The sequence below is a fragment of the Ursus arctos genome, unplaced genomic scaffold, assembly GCF_023065955.2.
Source record: "Ursus arctos isolate Adak ecotype North America unplaced genomic scaffold, UrsArc2.0 scaffold_27, whole genome shotgun sequence".
NCBI classification, from domain to species: Eukaryota; Metazoa; Chordata; class Mammalia; order Carnivora; family Ursidae; genus Ursus; species Ursus arctos.
Genome location: NW_026622952.1, coordinates 364,055 through 377,407, shown reverse-complemented (window position 1 = coordinate 377,407; position 13,353 = coordinate 364,055). Strand labels below are relative to the sequence as shown.

Below are 13,353 nucleotides of genomic sequence, written 5' to 3'. Positions count from 1 at the left end.
CTTCTTTCTCAAGATTGCTTTGACTGGGGTCTTTAGTGACTCCATACAAATTTTAAGATTATTTGTCCTAGTTCTCTGAAAAATGACACTGGTATTGTGATTGGAATTGCAGTAAATCTGTAGATTGTTTGGGGGTGGCGGGTAGTAGTATGGGCATTTTAACAATATTCTTTCAATCCATGTACATGGAGTATCTTTCCATTTGTGTCATCTTCAGTTTCTTTTATCAATTTCTTAAGGTTTTCAGAGTAGGTCTTTCACCTCATTGGTTAAATTCATTCCTAGGTATCTTATTATTTTTGGTGCAGTTGTAAATGGGATTGTTTTCTTAATTTCTCTTTCTGATAGTTCATTATTAGTATTGGGAAATACAACAGATATATGCATATTAATTTTGTATCCTATAACTTTACCAAATTTATTTTAGTTCTAGTAGTTTTGGTGGATTCTTCAGGGTTTTCTATATGTATTATCATATCATCCGCAAACAGCAACAGTTTTACCTCTTCCTTACCTATTTGGTTTTTTCTTATTACTGTGGCTGGGACTCCCAATATTGTGTTGAATAAAAGTGACGGGAGCAGGCATCCTTGTCCTGTTTCTGATTTTAGCTTTAAGCTTTTCACCATTGAGTCTGATGTTAGCTGTAGGTTTTTCATGTATGGGCTTTATTACATTGAGGTATGTTACCTCTGAACCCCATTTGTTGAGAGTTTTTATCTTAAACAGATATCAAATGTTATCAAATGCTTTCTCTGCATCTATTGAGATGATAAGGCTTTTTATCCTTTTTGTTAATATGGTATATCACATTGATTAGTTTGCAAATATTGAAACATCCTTGCAATCCTGTAATCAATCCCACTTGATCGTGGTATACGTACTTTAAATGTATTGCTGAATTTAGTTTACTACTATTTTGTTCAGGATTTTTGCATCTGTGTCCATGAGGCATATTGTCTCTTTTTGCGTTGTCTTCGGGTTTGGTATCAGGTAATGTTGGCCTCATAGAAAAACTTGCAGCATGTTCCATCTTCTTCAGTTTTTTGGAAAAGTTTGAGATGGATAGTTACTAACTATTAAATGTTTGATAGAATTTACCTCTGAAACCATCTGGTCCTGGACTTTTGTTTGAGAGTTTTTCGATTACTGGTCTGTTCACATTTTCTATTTCTTCTTGATTCAGTTTTGAAAGATTGTATGTTTTTAGGAATTTATCCATTTCTTCTAGGTTATCCCCTTCATTAGCATGTAATTGTTCATAGAAGTATCTTATGATCCTTTGTGTTTCTGTGGTATAAGTTGTAACTTCTCTTATTTCTGATTTTATTGATTTGGGCTCTTTTTTCTCTTGATGAGTCTGGCTCAAGGTTTTTCAGTTTAGTATTTCTTTTCAAAGAACCAGCTCTTAGTTTCATTGATCTTTTCTACTTTTTTTTAAACTTTCTATTTCATTTATTTCCACTCTGATCTTTTTTATTTCCTTCCTTTGTAAATTTGGGCTCTGTTCTTTTTCTAGTTCCTTTAGGTATAAAATTGTTCATTGGAGATTTTTCTTGTTTCTTGAGGTGGACCTGTATCACAGTAAACTTCCCTGTTACAACCTCTTTTGTTGAATCCATTGTTGAAAACTATTGTTTTCTTTTTCATTTGCCTCAATATATTTTTTCCGTTTTCTTCTTTGACCCATTGGTTGTTTACTAGCATGCCGTTAGCCTGTTTGTGTTTCTTGGTTTTTTTTTTTTTTCCTTATAACTTCATCCCTGAGGGAACCTTGCAAGCCCCAATGGTGTCCCAAACAATCCCTGTGGGGCCCAACCCTGGGCCCAAGCCTGGGGACTGAGCTCCTGCCTCAGGGCAACCAACACAATGACACAGCCCTCTTCCTGCCCTCAGGCCTCCTGGATGGATAGATTGGTATCTTGTTTTTTATTCATTCGGCCACCCTGTGTCCTTTTTTGGAGAATTTAATCCATTTGCATTTAAAGTAATTATTGATAGATAAGTACTTATTGTCATTTTATTGGTTGTTTTCTGGTTGTTTTTATAGTTCTTCTCTGTTCCTTTCTCTTGCCATCATCTGTTTGGATTTTGATTTTTTCAGTGTTATGTTTATATCCTTTTCTCTTTATCTTTTGTGTATCTATTACAGGTTTTTGGTTTGTGGTTACCATGAGGTTCATACATAGCATATATGGTACACTATTTTAAGTTGCTAGTGGCTGAAGTTCCAGTGCCGTGTAAAAGCACTACATCTCCCCATCCCACAACCACATTTTATATTTTTGACATCATATTTTACATATTATTTGTTATGTACCTTGACTAATTGTTTTAGGTCTAGATTATTTTACTGCTTTTGTCTTTTAGCCTTCATACCAGCCATATTAGTACTTGATCCACAACCTTTACTATATGTTTACCTTTAGCAGTAAGATTGTTTATTTCATATTTATTTTTCTAGTTATGGCCTTTTCTTTTCTGTTAAAGAAGTCCCTTTAACGTTTCTCGTAAGACCAATTTGATGTTGATGAACTCCTTTAGCTTTTGCTTTTCTGGGAAATTCCTTATCTCTCCAGTTCTGAGTGATAACCTTGCCAGATGAAGTATTCTCGGTTGTAGGTTTTTTCCTTTCAGTACTTTGAATATATTGTGCCCCTCCCTTCTGGACTGTGAAGTTACTCCTGAAAAACCAGCTGGTCATTGTATGGAGGTTCCCTTGTACATAACTAGTTGTTTTTATCTTACTACTTTTAAGATTCTCTCTTTAACTGTTGACACATTGCTTATTATATGTCTTCGTATGGACCTTTTTGGGTTCATCTTGTTTGAGGCTCTCCATGCTTCCTGGACTTAGATGTCTGTTTCCTTCTGGAGGTTAGGGAAGTTTTCACCCATTATTTCTTCAAATAGAGTTTCTGTTCCTTTTTCTCTTCTTCTTCTGGGATGCTTTTAATATGAATGTTAGTATATTTGATGTCGTTTCATGGGTTCTTTTAAGTATCCTTATTTTTTAAAATTCTTTTTTCTTTTTACCATTACATTTAGGTGATTTCCACTACTTGTCTCCCAGATCACTGATTCATTCTTCTGCTTCATTTAATCAGCTGCTGTTGATTCCCTTTAGTGTATTTTTCATTTTAGTTATCGTATCCCTTGGCTCCAGTGATTCTTTTTTTTTAATTTTCTATCTTTGTTGAAGTCCTTATTGTATTTATCCATTCTTCTCCTGATTTCAGTGAGCCTCTTTATGACCATCACTTTAAACTCTTTACCTGATAGATTGCTTATGTCTGTTTCATTTAGTTCTTCTTGGATTTTGTCTTGTTCTTTCATTTGGAATGTATTTCTTTGTCTCTTCATTTTGCATAACATTCTATGTTTGTTTCTGTGTGTTAGGTCAATCAGTTACATCTCCCAGTTTTGAAGGAGTGGCTTTATACAGAAGTTGTCCTGTGGCACCCAGTAGTGCAAACTTTAGTCATTCAAGCCCTTGTGTTAGCAACGTGAACCCTCCTCTTATAGCTGGGTCATGATTGACGGACTCACTAGTTTACAGGACTATCTCAACAGGGTTGTCTGTGAGGCTTGGCCACAACTGCTATGGGCATGCTGGTGAGTGGGGTTGGCCCCCAACCCATCTGGCCAACCATTCTGGCTGTGACTGCAGCAGACATTCTGATGTGCTGGGTTGGCCCCCAACATAGCTAGCTGAGAGGCCTGGCTATGACAGCTATAGGAGTGCTGATGCATGGGACAGGTGGGACAGGTTTCTGATGCAGCTGGCTGTGAGATATGGCTGTGTGTGTTGTAGATGCCCTGGTGTGCAAGGATGGCTCCCTGGGTTGGGGTCACTGATGCCAGCTGAGGCCACCACCATGTTTTGTGGGGCAAGGAGCCACTTGGGAGGAATGCTGGACTGGTAGGCAGTTTGGCTGTGTAAGTCCACAGGCAAATGTTATCATTAGGTGAATGGTGCTAGCCCAGTAGATGGAGAGTGTCAGAAATGGTCCCTGCCAGCACTTCCATCCCCAGAGAACGTTCTAACAGACCCCTCACTCTCTGATACATACCCTAAAGTTAGTTGATGGATCTCCTTCTCTGTTAACCCAGGCACTTTTGAAACTGCTGCCTCTGTGCTGGAACTTAGAGCAAGTGAGTTGTGTGTGTGCCCCTTAAGGCCCCCAGACCTAAGCCCCACTGATTTCAAAGCCAGACATTATGGGTGCTTATCTTTCCGGTGCAGATCCCCTGGGCCGTGGAGTCCAATGTGTGGCCTGGAAACCTCCTTCCTCAGAGAGGGCCCTCATTGGTTCTGAAATCCCTTTCTCTGTGGATCACTAAACTGTGGGTATGGTTCCTGACTAGACATCTCTGCCCCTCCTACCCAAGTCTTTGTAGATTTTTTTTATATCCTTAGTTGTGTATAATCTGTTCTTCTCTTCTTCAGTTTTTTCTCACAGGTAGTTGTCCTATATGTAGTTGTAGCTTTTGGTGTGTCCATGGGAGGGGGTGAGCTCGGGATCTTCCTACTCCATTATCTTGATCCTCTCCTATTTTGCCTTATTTTTTTCACGGTAAAGTGATATTACTATCAACTAGAAAAACAGGCTTGTTAGACTTAATATTCCTAGACTTCGGTTCCATCCTAACTACATAGATCTTGCGTACCATTTCTGTCCTGTGCGGTATTTTCCTTCCAACGTAAGGTAAACTGGCAGTGTATCTTAGTTTTGGAAACTGCTGTAGAATAGAGTCCTCTAAAGCAACAGTGGAACAATTCTCCCAAGTTTGATAACTATTGTTTGCTTTTACTTAAGGCTATAATAAATGTTGCATTTTAAAATCCCTTGCACTTTTAGAGCAGTCTAAAAATGTCATCCTTTAGGCTTGGTTTTAAATGAAAATATTGGCAGATAGAATATGTTCTAAGAATATTTATATTCCTCCAAGTTCAAAAGCTTAAGTCATTCATTATTAATAGCTATGAATTGGGCTCATGTTTCTTTTGTTTTTTTTAAAGATTTTTTATTTATTTATTCGACAGAGATAGAGACAGCCAGCGAGAGAGGGAACACAAGCAGGGGGAGTGGGAGAGGAAGAAGCAGGCTCCCAGCGGAGGAGCCTGATGTGGGGCTCGATCCCATAACGCTGGGATCACGCCCTGAGCCGAAGGCAGACGCTTAACCACTGTGCCACCCAGGCGCCCCTGGCCTCATGTTTCTTATTCAACCTATAGCAGTTTGTTAGACATCATGATATAGGTAGGAGTTTAACGGACAAGAACAGTTGTAATCATCCCAAAGGGTATTTGGGGAATGAGAAAAGATGAAAGGCAATGGCAGAACTAACATCTGAAGGGTAGTCTAAAGAGGAGGTAACAAAGAAATGCTCAGCAAGGTAGGAGAGAAACCAGGAGTGTATTTTAATAGAAGCAAAGAAAGAATTTCAAAAATATTGTTGACTTCCTTGGGTGCCATATGCTGAGAACAGACAATAATTTATTGAATTTTTCAATTAAGAGCTCATTCATGACCTCTGCCAGGGCTGTTTCAGTGAGGCATAGAAATGAATTCCAGATTGCAATGGGTTAAAAGGTAAACTGGAAGACAATATATAAAAACAGCTAATATGAACTTCTAACTCATCATATACAAAGGAAAAGAAGTGATGCCAGAGGAGAAAGCAATATTCAGAAGAGACTATTATTTTACAAAGGTAAGAGACTTGGAGTGTATTTATAGGCTTTGGGGAAGAAGCCAGTAGATAGAGAATAATTAAAAATATAGAAGAATTATAATAATCAGTGAAATAAGCTCTTAAGAAAGGTTGATGGAGAATTAGCCTTGAGCAGGGATCTTCTGTTTTAGGAAGAAAGAAAACAAAAGTGGTCACCACGTGCTGTATTTATAGGGTATGTAAGCAGAAAGTTTTATATTTACAAGTTTGACCTTATAAAATACAAGGTCAAGCTATATGTTACTAAGAAATTATTATTAGAAATTATACCAGCTAGCATTTGAGTGGTTACTATAAGCTGTGAACATTGAATTTAAGAAACAGTATCTCATTTAATTTCATCATCTCAGTTCTATGAGGAAAGTATTATCACTGCTTCTCAATTTTAGAAAGTTTAATAAGTTTAATTAACCTAAGGTCATGAAAACATTAAGTATCATATTAGAACTAGTCATTTGAACCTAGATAGTTCTAACTCCACGTACCTGTGCTCTTAACCACAGTTGCGGTGAGTCAGGGGTGTTAAAGAGACTGGGGAATATTTGGCAGAATACAACAAAAAAATTTTCATGGATGTGTGAAAGAATTGTCAGTTGGCACTGAATGCAACCATAGCTGAAGACCATAAATCAGTGCTGGCACACATCTGTATAACTGGGTTGATTATTTCTATCAGCAGTTAGCCTCTCGAGTGAATAGTCATATTAGGGTGGGAATTTTTTCATTCCAGTCTGGTTAGATGAGAATATTAAGGCATAGCCTAGCAATAATTCCTAAATTCTGAGAATAAAAAGAAATCTCTATAAGATTCATAACAGAAAATACAGTAATATGGAAAAAAAGAGAATCAGACTAGCATTGGACATTTGTAAAACTGGAAGGTAGAAGACAATAGAATAGCATCTACAGATTACTGAGTAGAAGAAAACTGCATCCAAGAGTACTATACCTGCCACAGAAAATGAAAGGTGTTTGGAAATTAAAACTAGAGTATGTCATTCACCTGAAAAAAATACTTGAAAGGAGAGAAAGTAACCAAGGGATGAGAAAAAGGACCTCAAGATAGAAGTTAGTAAGTGAGCAATTAAATCTAAAAGAATGAGAGACTCAGTGAACGTGTAGTGTTAAGTGTGAAGTAAGGTTTCTTGAAATAGAAAATACATAATACAGATAATTTTAATAAGATTACAGAACAACATAATAAAGTATTTCAGCAAAGTTTAGGATTAATGAGAAAGCGGGAGGGAAGTTAAATGATTTTTAAAATCTTATTGTGTTGATGTGTGGACTATTAGTAGAGAATTAGAACATTTTTATGGGAGAGAGAGCCTTTTAAGTTTCTGTCTTATGTAGTACTGGATAAAGAACATTTTAAAATATAAATAGCACATCATTTAAGGAAGATAACAGTCATAAGCCTAAATACATCAAACAACATAGCAACTAAAATGTGAAAAAAACTATTAGAAATGCAAGGAGAACCTAAAATACAATATAGTGAAAGAAAGAGGTCAGTATGTTTGTCTCAAGAGGATGAACTTGTAGAAAAAATGATGTAAGAACATAGATTGAGTCAATTAATATAAAAACACACATCCCTCAGAGAATAATATTTTTCTGTATGTCCATGGAACATTAACAAAAATCAAATGTAGTCTGAAAACCTTAACAAATTTTGAAGACATAAAATCGATTTTACAGAGTGCTATAAAATCTTTGGTCAGAAGCCAATAAAATTAGAAATATATAATGATAAATAACTAAAACCTTAGGTACTTTAAACTTAAGAAACATACTATTTGACATGACTAAGATCAAAGAAGAGATCAAAAAATAAAACTGCAAACTATGTAGGGAACAATGAAAAAATACTTTTCATTTTCAAATTATGTGTAACCTGTACTCAGAGGAAAAATTCTAGCCTTAAATTCTTTCTTAATTAAAGAAGAAATCGGAAAAGCAAAAGAACTAAGTAATCGTCTTAAATTCAAACAAACAAAAAATTAATCAAAAGAAACTAGTGAGAAGGAATTAAGGTAAAAGGCCAAATCACAGACTTAGACATCAAAAATGACATGCAGAAATTTCTAGGCTGATCCATGTGCAAATTCCAATATCCAGTGTGTTAGCAGTCAGTATGTATGGAAATAGAGGTAGCATATGAATTCTCTGAAGATAATTTTGACCCTGATCTTTTATCTCCACTCCTCAATATTTATCTGCTTCAGATTCCTATATGGAGGTAAGTGGTTAAAATGAGTGACTGTTCAGCTACGCAGGGTTCTACTGTAGCATAATCATGAGGTTGGAGGGGAGCTCTACCTCTGGTTGGTACCTCCTACTCTAATGACATTTTCCCTGCAAGGAGATTTGTGAATCTTTGGAACGCTTAATCACTAAGAAAAATCTCATTTAGAAAAGACAAGACCCCGAAATGTAACTAGATTACAGCTTTATGCATTAATGGGAATTGTAGAACAGATGGGTATAAATATATTGTATTTATTTTAAGATTTCTTTTTATTTTCTTTCTTTATTCATCATACTGCTCTGGATAACTGTCATTGTCAACAGCAGTTCTTAATCTCTGAGGCTTAATAAAATAGACTTATTGCAATTTAAAGTAGTAATTTCATCATTTAATATAAATTTGGTAATCTTTATATTCCTATTGGTATTTACTGTGTATTTTAGGTTTTTCTTGCCTTTTTCTCTCAACACTGTCACTGATCATTAAGGATCAAAAGTTTATTTCTGTTGATTTCTGACTGTTTGAATTAATAGCAATAGTACATTTGAATTGCTTGATTTGTGGAGGGAATGGGGGAAGAAAGTAGGAGGTATGAGAAAGGGTAATTAGGTTTTTTTTGGAAGTTTATAAAACCAGTCTGTGATAAGAGAGTAGATAACGTCTTCCTTTTAGGATTTTTTTACTAATTAGGTTAGAGGACTGTGTGTTTATGTATGTTTTCTTTACAGAAATGCAAGTTTATTTAGTATCATGTCTGACAGATTATGGGAAGGGGAAGAGGGGACCTTACACACTAGCAAACATCTCCTAAAACAGTTTGTAATGTCTACTGTATTTAATTGCTTTCTTTGAAGTCCTTTTTTATTCTAATGGACCTGGGGAAACTACTAAATATAATGATAGGGTAATAGTAATCAAATTTGCTGTAAATTCTCATTATTATACCTGTGGGACTTTTTTGTTGTTATTTTGGAGGGAAGCCATACAGAAAACCTTTATAAATTCTGTAAATTGTGTGTAATTCATGCCCAAAGACAAAATTGCATCTATACATGACACCCTCCGTTTTATATAATTTTATCCATTTTCCCAATTTATTATAATACAGCTAAGCCTTCTCCTGAACATTAAACTGATTTCCCTCTTTTCTTTCAAAGAACAGCTAGAGGAATCCTTTTATTTTACTGTTCATTTTCTTTTGATAATATTTGACTCAAAAGAAAGTAGCAAGAAAATAGAGTATCTTTAGAGCAAAGACCACAATGGCATGGTTTTCACCATCAGTATAATTCTGTTGATGGGGATCTGAAGCAGTTGTTTTTACACTATGTCACTTTTTTCATGCACCTTCGTGGATTTTTCTAGTTTCTTTTCTTTTAGTTTTAGGGGGTTTTTTTCCTTGTAGAAAGAGAAGATGAAATCTGAACATGATCTTGTCTTAGTTTTCTTTGTATCCATCTGTCCATCTCTAGGATGAATATAAGCCAGAAAAGGCCCTATCTGAAGAGGATTTGAAGAACGCTGTGAGTGTCCATCACGCGCTGGCATCGAAGGCCACAGACTACGAGAAGAAACCAAATGTGCTTAAACTCAAAACTGCCGACTGGAGGGTCTTGCTTTTTCAAGCCCAGTATGTTTCATTGGTTTGGTTTGGTTTTTTAGTTTGCATAGCACCACCTTATACCAAGAAATAGAATCAGAGCCTTCAGGGGAAATCGTTTGAGTTGGAATCAAAGTCATTAACAGGTCACATCAGAGAGACAACAAAGAAAACTAGAATCATAAATAGAAACCCTGAATTCAAGTTTTTTGTTTGCTACAAAGTAACCCTGTGACTTTTAGTCAGCCACTTACCATCTCTAGAACTTAATATTTTTATAAATAAAGCATAAGTGTTGTGGTGTACAAGTTTGATCACACAATAAGTAAAATAGACCTGGATTCAAATCACCATTTCCTAGCTTGTCCTCACACGTAATTTAACCTCTCTGAGCCCTAGCTTGTCATTAGTGCAGATGATAATATTTATCTCACAAGGTTCTTGTGAGAATTAAATGAGATCAAGTATATAAAGTACTTCATACAGTGCCTGGCATATAGAAACTGTTCGATAAGTATAGATTTCCATTTTTTTTCCCTCTGTCTCTCTTCTCTCTCCTTTTGAGCTCTAATAGTCTGTGATAAAACTAGAAGAAAAAGATAAAATTATATTGTGGGCAAGGAAATGGGATGGATTGCCAGTTTAATAAGGGGTCCATGGCAACCTTCAGATTAGAAGTGGAGCGCTTCACATGGAAAATTCTGGATTTGCGACATGAGAAGCTGGATTTTCAGAACTGAGCCTCTAGAACAGGAATTTTTATAGGAGCGCACATAGAATCAGTGGCTGTGGCAGTGTTAATTCTTCATGGCATGCTTTTCACAGCCTGGGCTTGACTTCAGAATCACTCTCAACACAACACCACCAATTGACTACAGTTGGCACTGGTCTTAAAATTTGACATCAAGATAGTGAACACAAGTGTCTGCATGCTCGTTGATCGTAGCAATGTAAGATCAAAAAAAGAAATAACAACAACAGGTACTCTGGTGGTTTATGAATGTTGAATTTGAGGAGGTTCGAAATTGCTGACACCGGGTGAGGAGGAAGCTGTAAGGCAATCCAAGTTACACAGGACTTTTTTAGTGTGGGAGTGAGACAGCTCTAACACCACAGAGGACTCATAGCCAGATGGATAACTGCAGCTAGTAGTCATCGGAGCCTTCCAAGTTATTCTATTCCCCAACATGTTCTTTACTAAAATACCAAATATGATAACTCAGAAGCTCTAACTTCATCAATAGAATTGATGCAGAAATCAGTGAATTGAGTTAACAGAGCCAGAGAAATCGATTAGAGAAGCATATGGGGTGCAAAGAAGAGTTGATTTCTAGTGTGATCTCAGGTTACTGTGGTTTCTCAGAGTAATAGGTAAAGGAAATGATTTTATGTGGACTGACATTTTGTCCATCTTCTGTTTCTTGATTATGTACATGATTGATCAACTATTGTGGCTCATGACTATTTCTCCCATTCATTTATGAATTCACAAATACTTAAGTGCTGTCACTGCTGGTCTCTGCAAATATATGACACTCAAGTTAAAAGTATGTTAATGACATCAGATGATTTTCACATCCTGTCAGGTAGATTTTTTAACACCCTTTTGGGATATACCTTATGTATGATTAATCTCACCTGGGTTAAGTGTACAATTTAATGATTTATGATTTTTAGCAAATTTACAGAATTGTGCAACCATCACCAGAATCCAGTTTTGGAACACTTCTATCACCCCAAGGAGATCCTCCGTGACCACTACCCTCCTTGCTGTCTCTGTAGTATTGCCTTTACTGGACTTTTCATATACATGGAATCATAGAATGATATATGTCTGGCTTTTTTCACTTACCATAAAGTTTTGGGGGTTCACCATGTTGTAACATATATCTGCACTTCGTGCCTTTATTGCTGAGTAGTATTCCACCGTATGGATGTATACCACATTTTTTTTTTATTCATTCACTGGTTGATACGTTTGGATTGTTTCTCCTTTTGGACTCTAATGCTATTACATTCACATACAAATCTTTTTGTGCCTATATGTTTTTATCTCTCTTGGATATATACCTAGGAGTAGAATTGCTGGGTGTTATATGATAAATTTATAGTTAACTTTTCAAGAAACTCAAAGCTGCTTTCCAAGTGGGTGTTCCCTTTTTTACATTCTTTTTAAATTCTGTCAGTTAGTCTCAGTTGAATTTTAAAATTGAATTATATGATTGGAAGAGATGAGTTAATTTTTTAATTAATTTATGACTGAGCCTAGTATCAAAGTAGGGGCTTAATATTTATTATCAAGTGATTTTGCTTTTTTTTCCCCTTCTGTATCCTTGAGGGATAATCACAGCTTTATACTGTAATGATCAGAGTTCCCAGGGCCTCTTATTACCATGGTGATTGCTGTTGAAAATGTTAATCTCATTGAAATTTTGTCAGGAATTAATTGTACCAAGAAAAATAAATAAATGATTTTATGTGCCATTTTAAATTGGTAATGAGAAATGGGCAAGGTGTGATGCATTTAAGATAGAGAAATACACTGATATAAATGTATCTATTTCTCATAGGAGTCCAGAAGAAATGCAAGGGTGGATAAACAAAATTAATTGTGTTGCAGCTGTATTTTCTGCTCCACCATTTCCAGCAGCCATTGGCTCTCAGAAAAAGTTTAGTCGTCCACTTTTGCCTGCTACTACAACAAAATTGTCTCAGGTAAGTCATTTTGATAGTGCTTTGACTTTGGGAAAAAGCACTTTGTAAAATAATCTTACTAGTATTTGATTGGACTAATACTCCACATTTTGGCAGCAGGGGTGAGACCTTGCCTTGGAAGGTCTGCTGTATAAATGGGGCAGAATGGGTGTACTGGGTTTTACACTTCCTGTTGGAAGCTGACACACTTGAGTCATGGTTGGTAGGACACATACTTTGCATACATTTCAAAAATTATATTAGTTTACTACTAAGTCAAATGGGACTAGTTTACTTTGTTTTTATATTTTTTTAATTGAAGTATAGTTGACACACAATGTTAGTTTCAGGTGTACAGCATAGTGATTCAACAAATCTCTGTGTCGTGCTGTGCTCACCCCAAGTGTAGCTGTCATCTGTCCCCATACACGCTATTACAGTACCACTGACTATGTGCCCTATGCTGTACTTTTCATCCCCATGACATACTCATTCCATATCTGGAATCCTATTCCTCCTATTCTCCTTCACCCATTTTGCCCATCCTCCACCCCACCTCCCCTCTGGGAACCATTAGTCTGTTTTCTGTATTTATGGTCTGTCTGTGTTTTTTGCTTATTTGTATGTTTATTCATTTGTTTTGTTCTTTAGATTCCACATATAAGTGGAATTTAATGGTATTTGTCTTTTTCTGTATGACTTATTTCACTTAGCATTATACCCTCTTAGGACCATCCATGTTGTTGCAATTGGTGGGCTTAGGTTTTTGGTTTTGTTTGTACTAACAGCACCTATTTTTTTTTTTAATGACTGGCTAGTGTTAGACATCCTGGCTTGAAAACAAGCTTTTTATTCATTCATTCATTCATTCATTCATTCATTCATTTTATTGAACTTTTCCCATATCCCAGGCTGTATTTGATGCTGGGTATATAAGAATATTCCCAGGAATCCACTATCCACACTACAATGGGGCAGAGACTTCTCTACCTCTTAGGGAGGAGCTAAATGGAAGTGGATCATGTGGGTTTTCCTAGGTAATCAAGACAATGTACAGTAGAATGGTATT

At 36.1% G+C, this 13,353-nt stretch overlaps 1 protein-coding gene across 10 annotated transcripts in view; it reads left to right on the top strand.

Annotated features, from left to right (window-relative positions):
- PSD3 (pleckstrin and Sec7 domain containing 3) overlaps positions 1-13,353 on the top strand; it is a 702,408-nt gene that overhangs the window by 621,216 nt on the left and 67,839 nt on the right. For all 10 annotated transcript variants that reach the window (XM_044379268.3, XM_048226255.2, XM_044379274.3 and 7 more), the window contains 2 exons: positions 9,463-9,620; positions 12,161-12,305. In XM_044379268.3, coding sequence (XP_044235203.2) covers positions 9,463-9,620; positions 12,161-12,305 — 303 coding nt within the window. The remainder of the gene's footprint in view (positions 1-9,462; positions 9,621-12,160; positions 12,306-13,353) is intronic.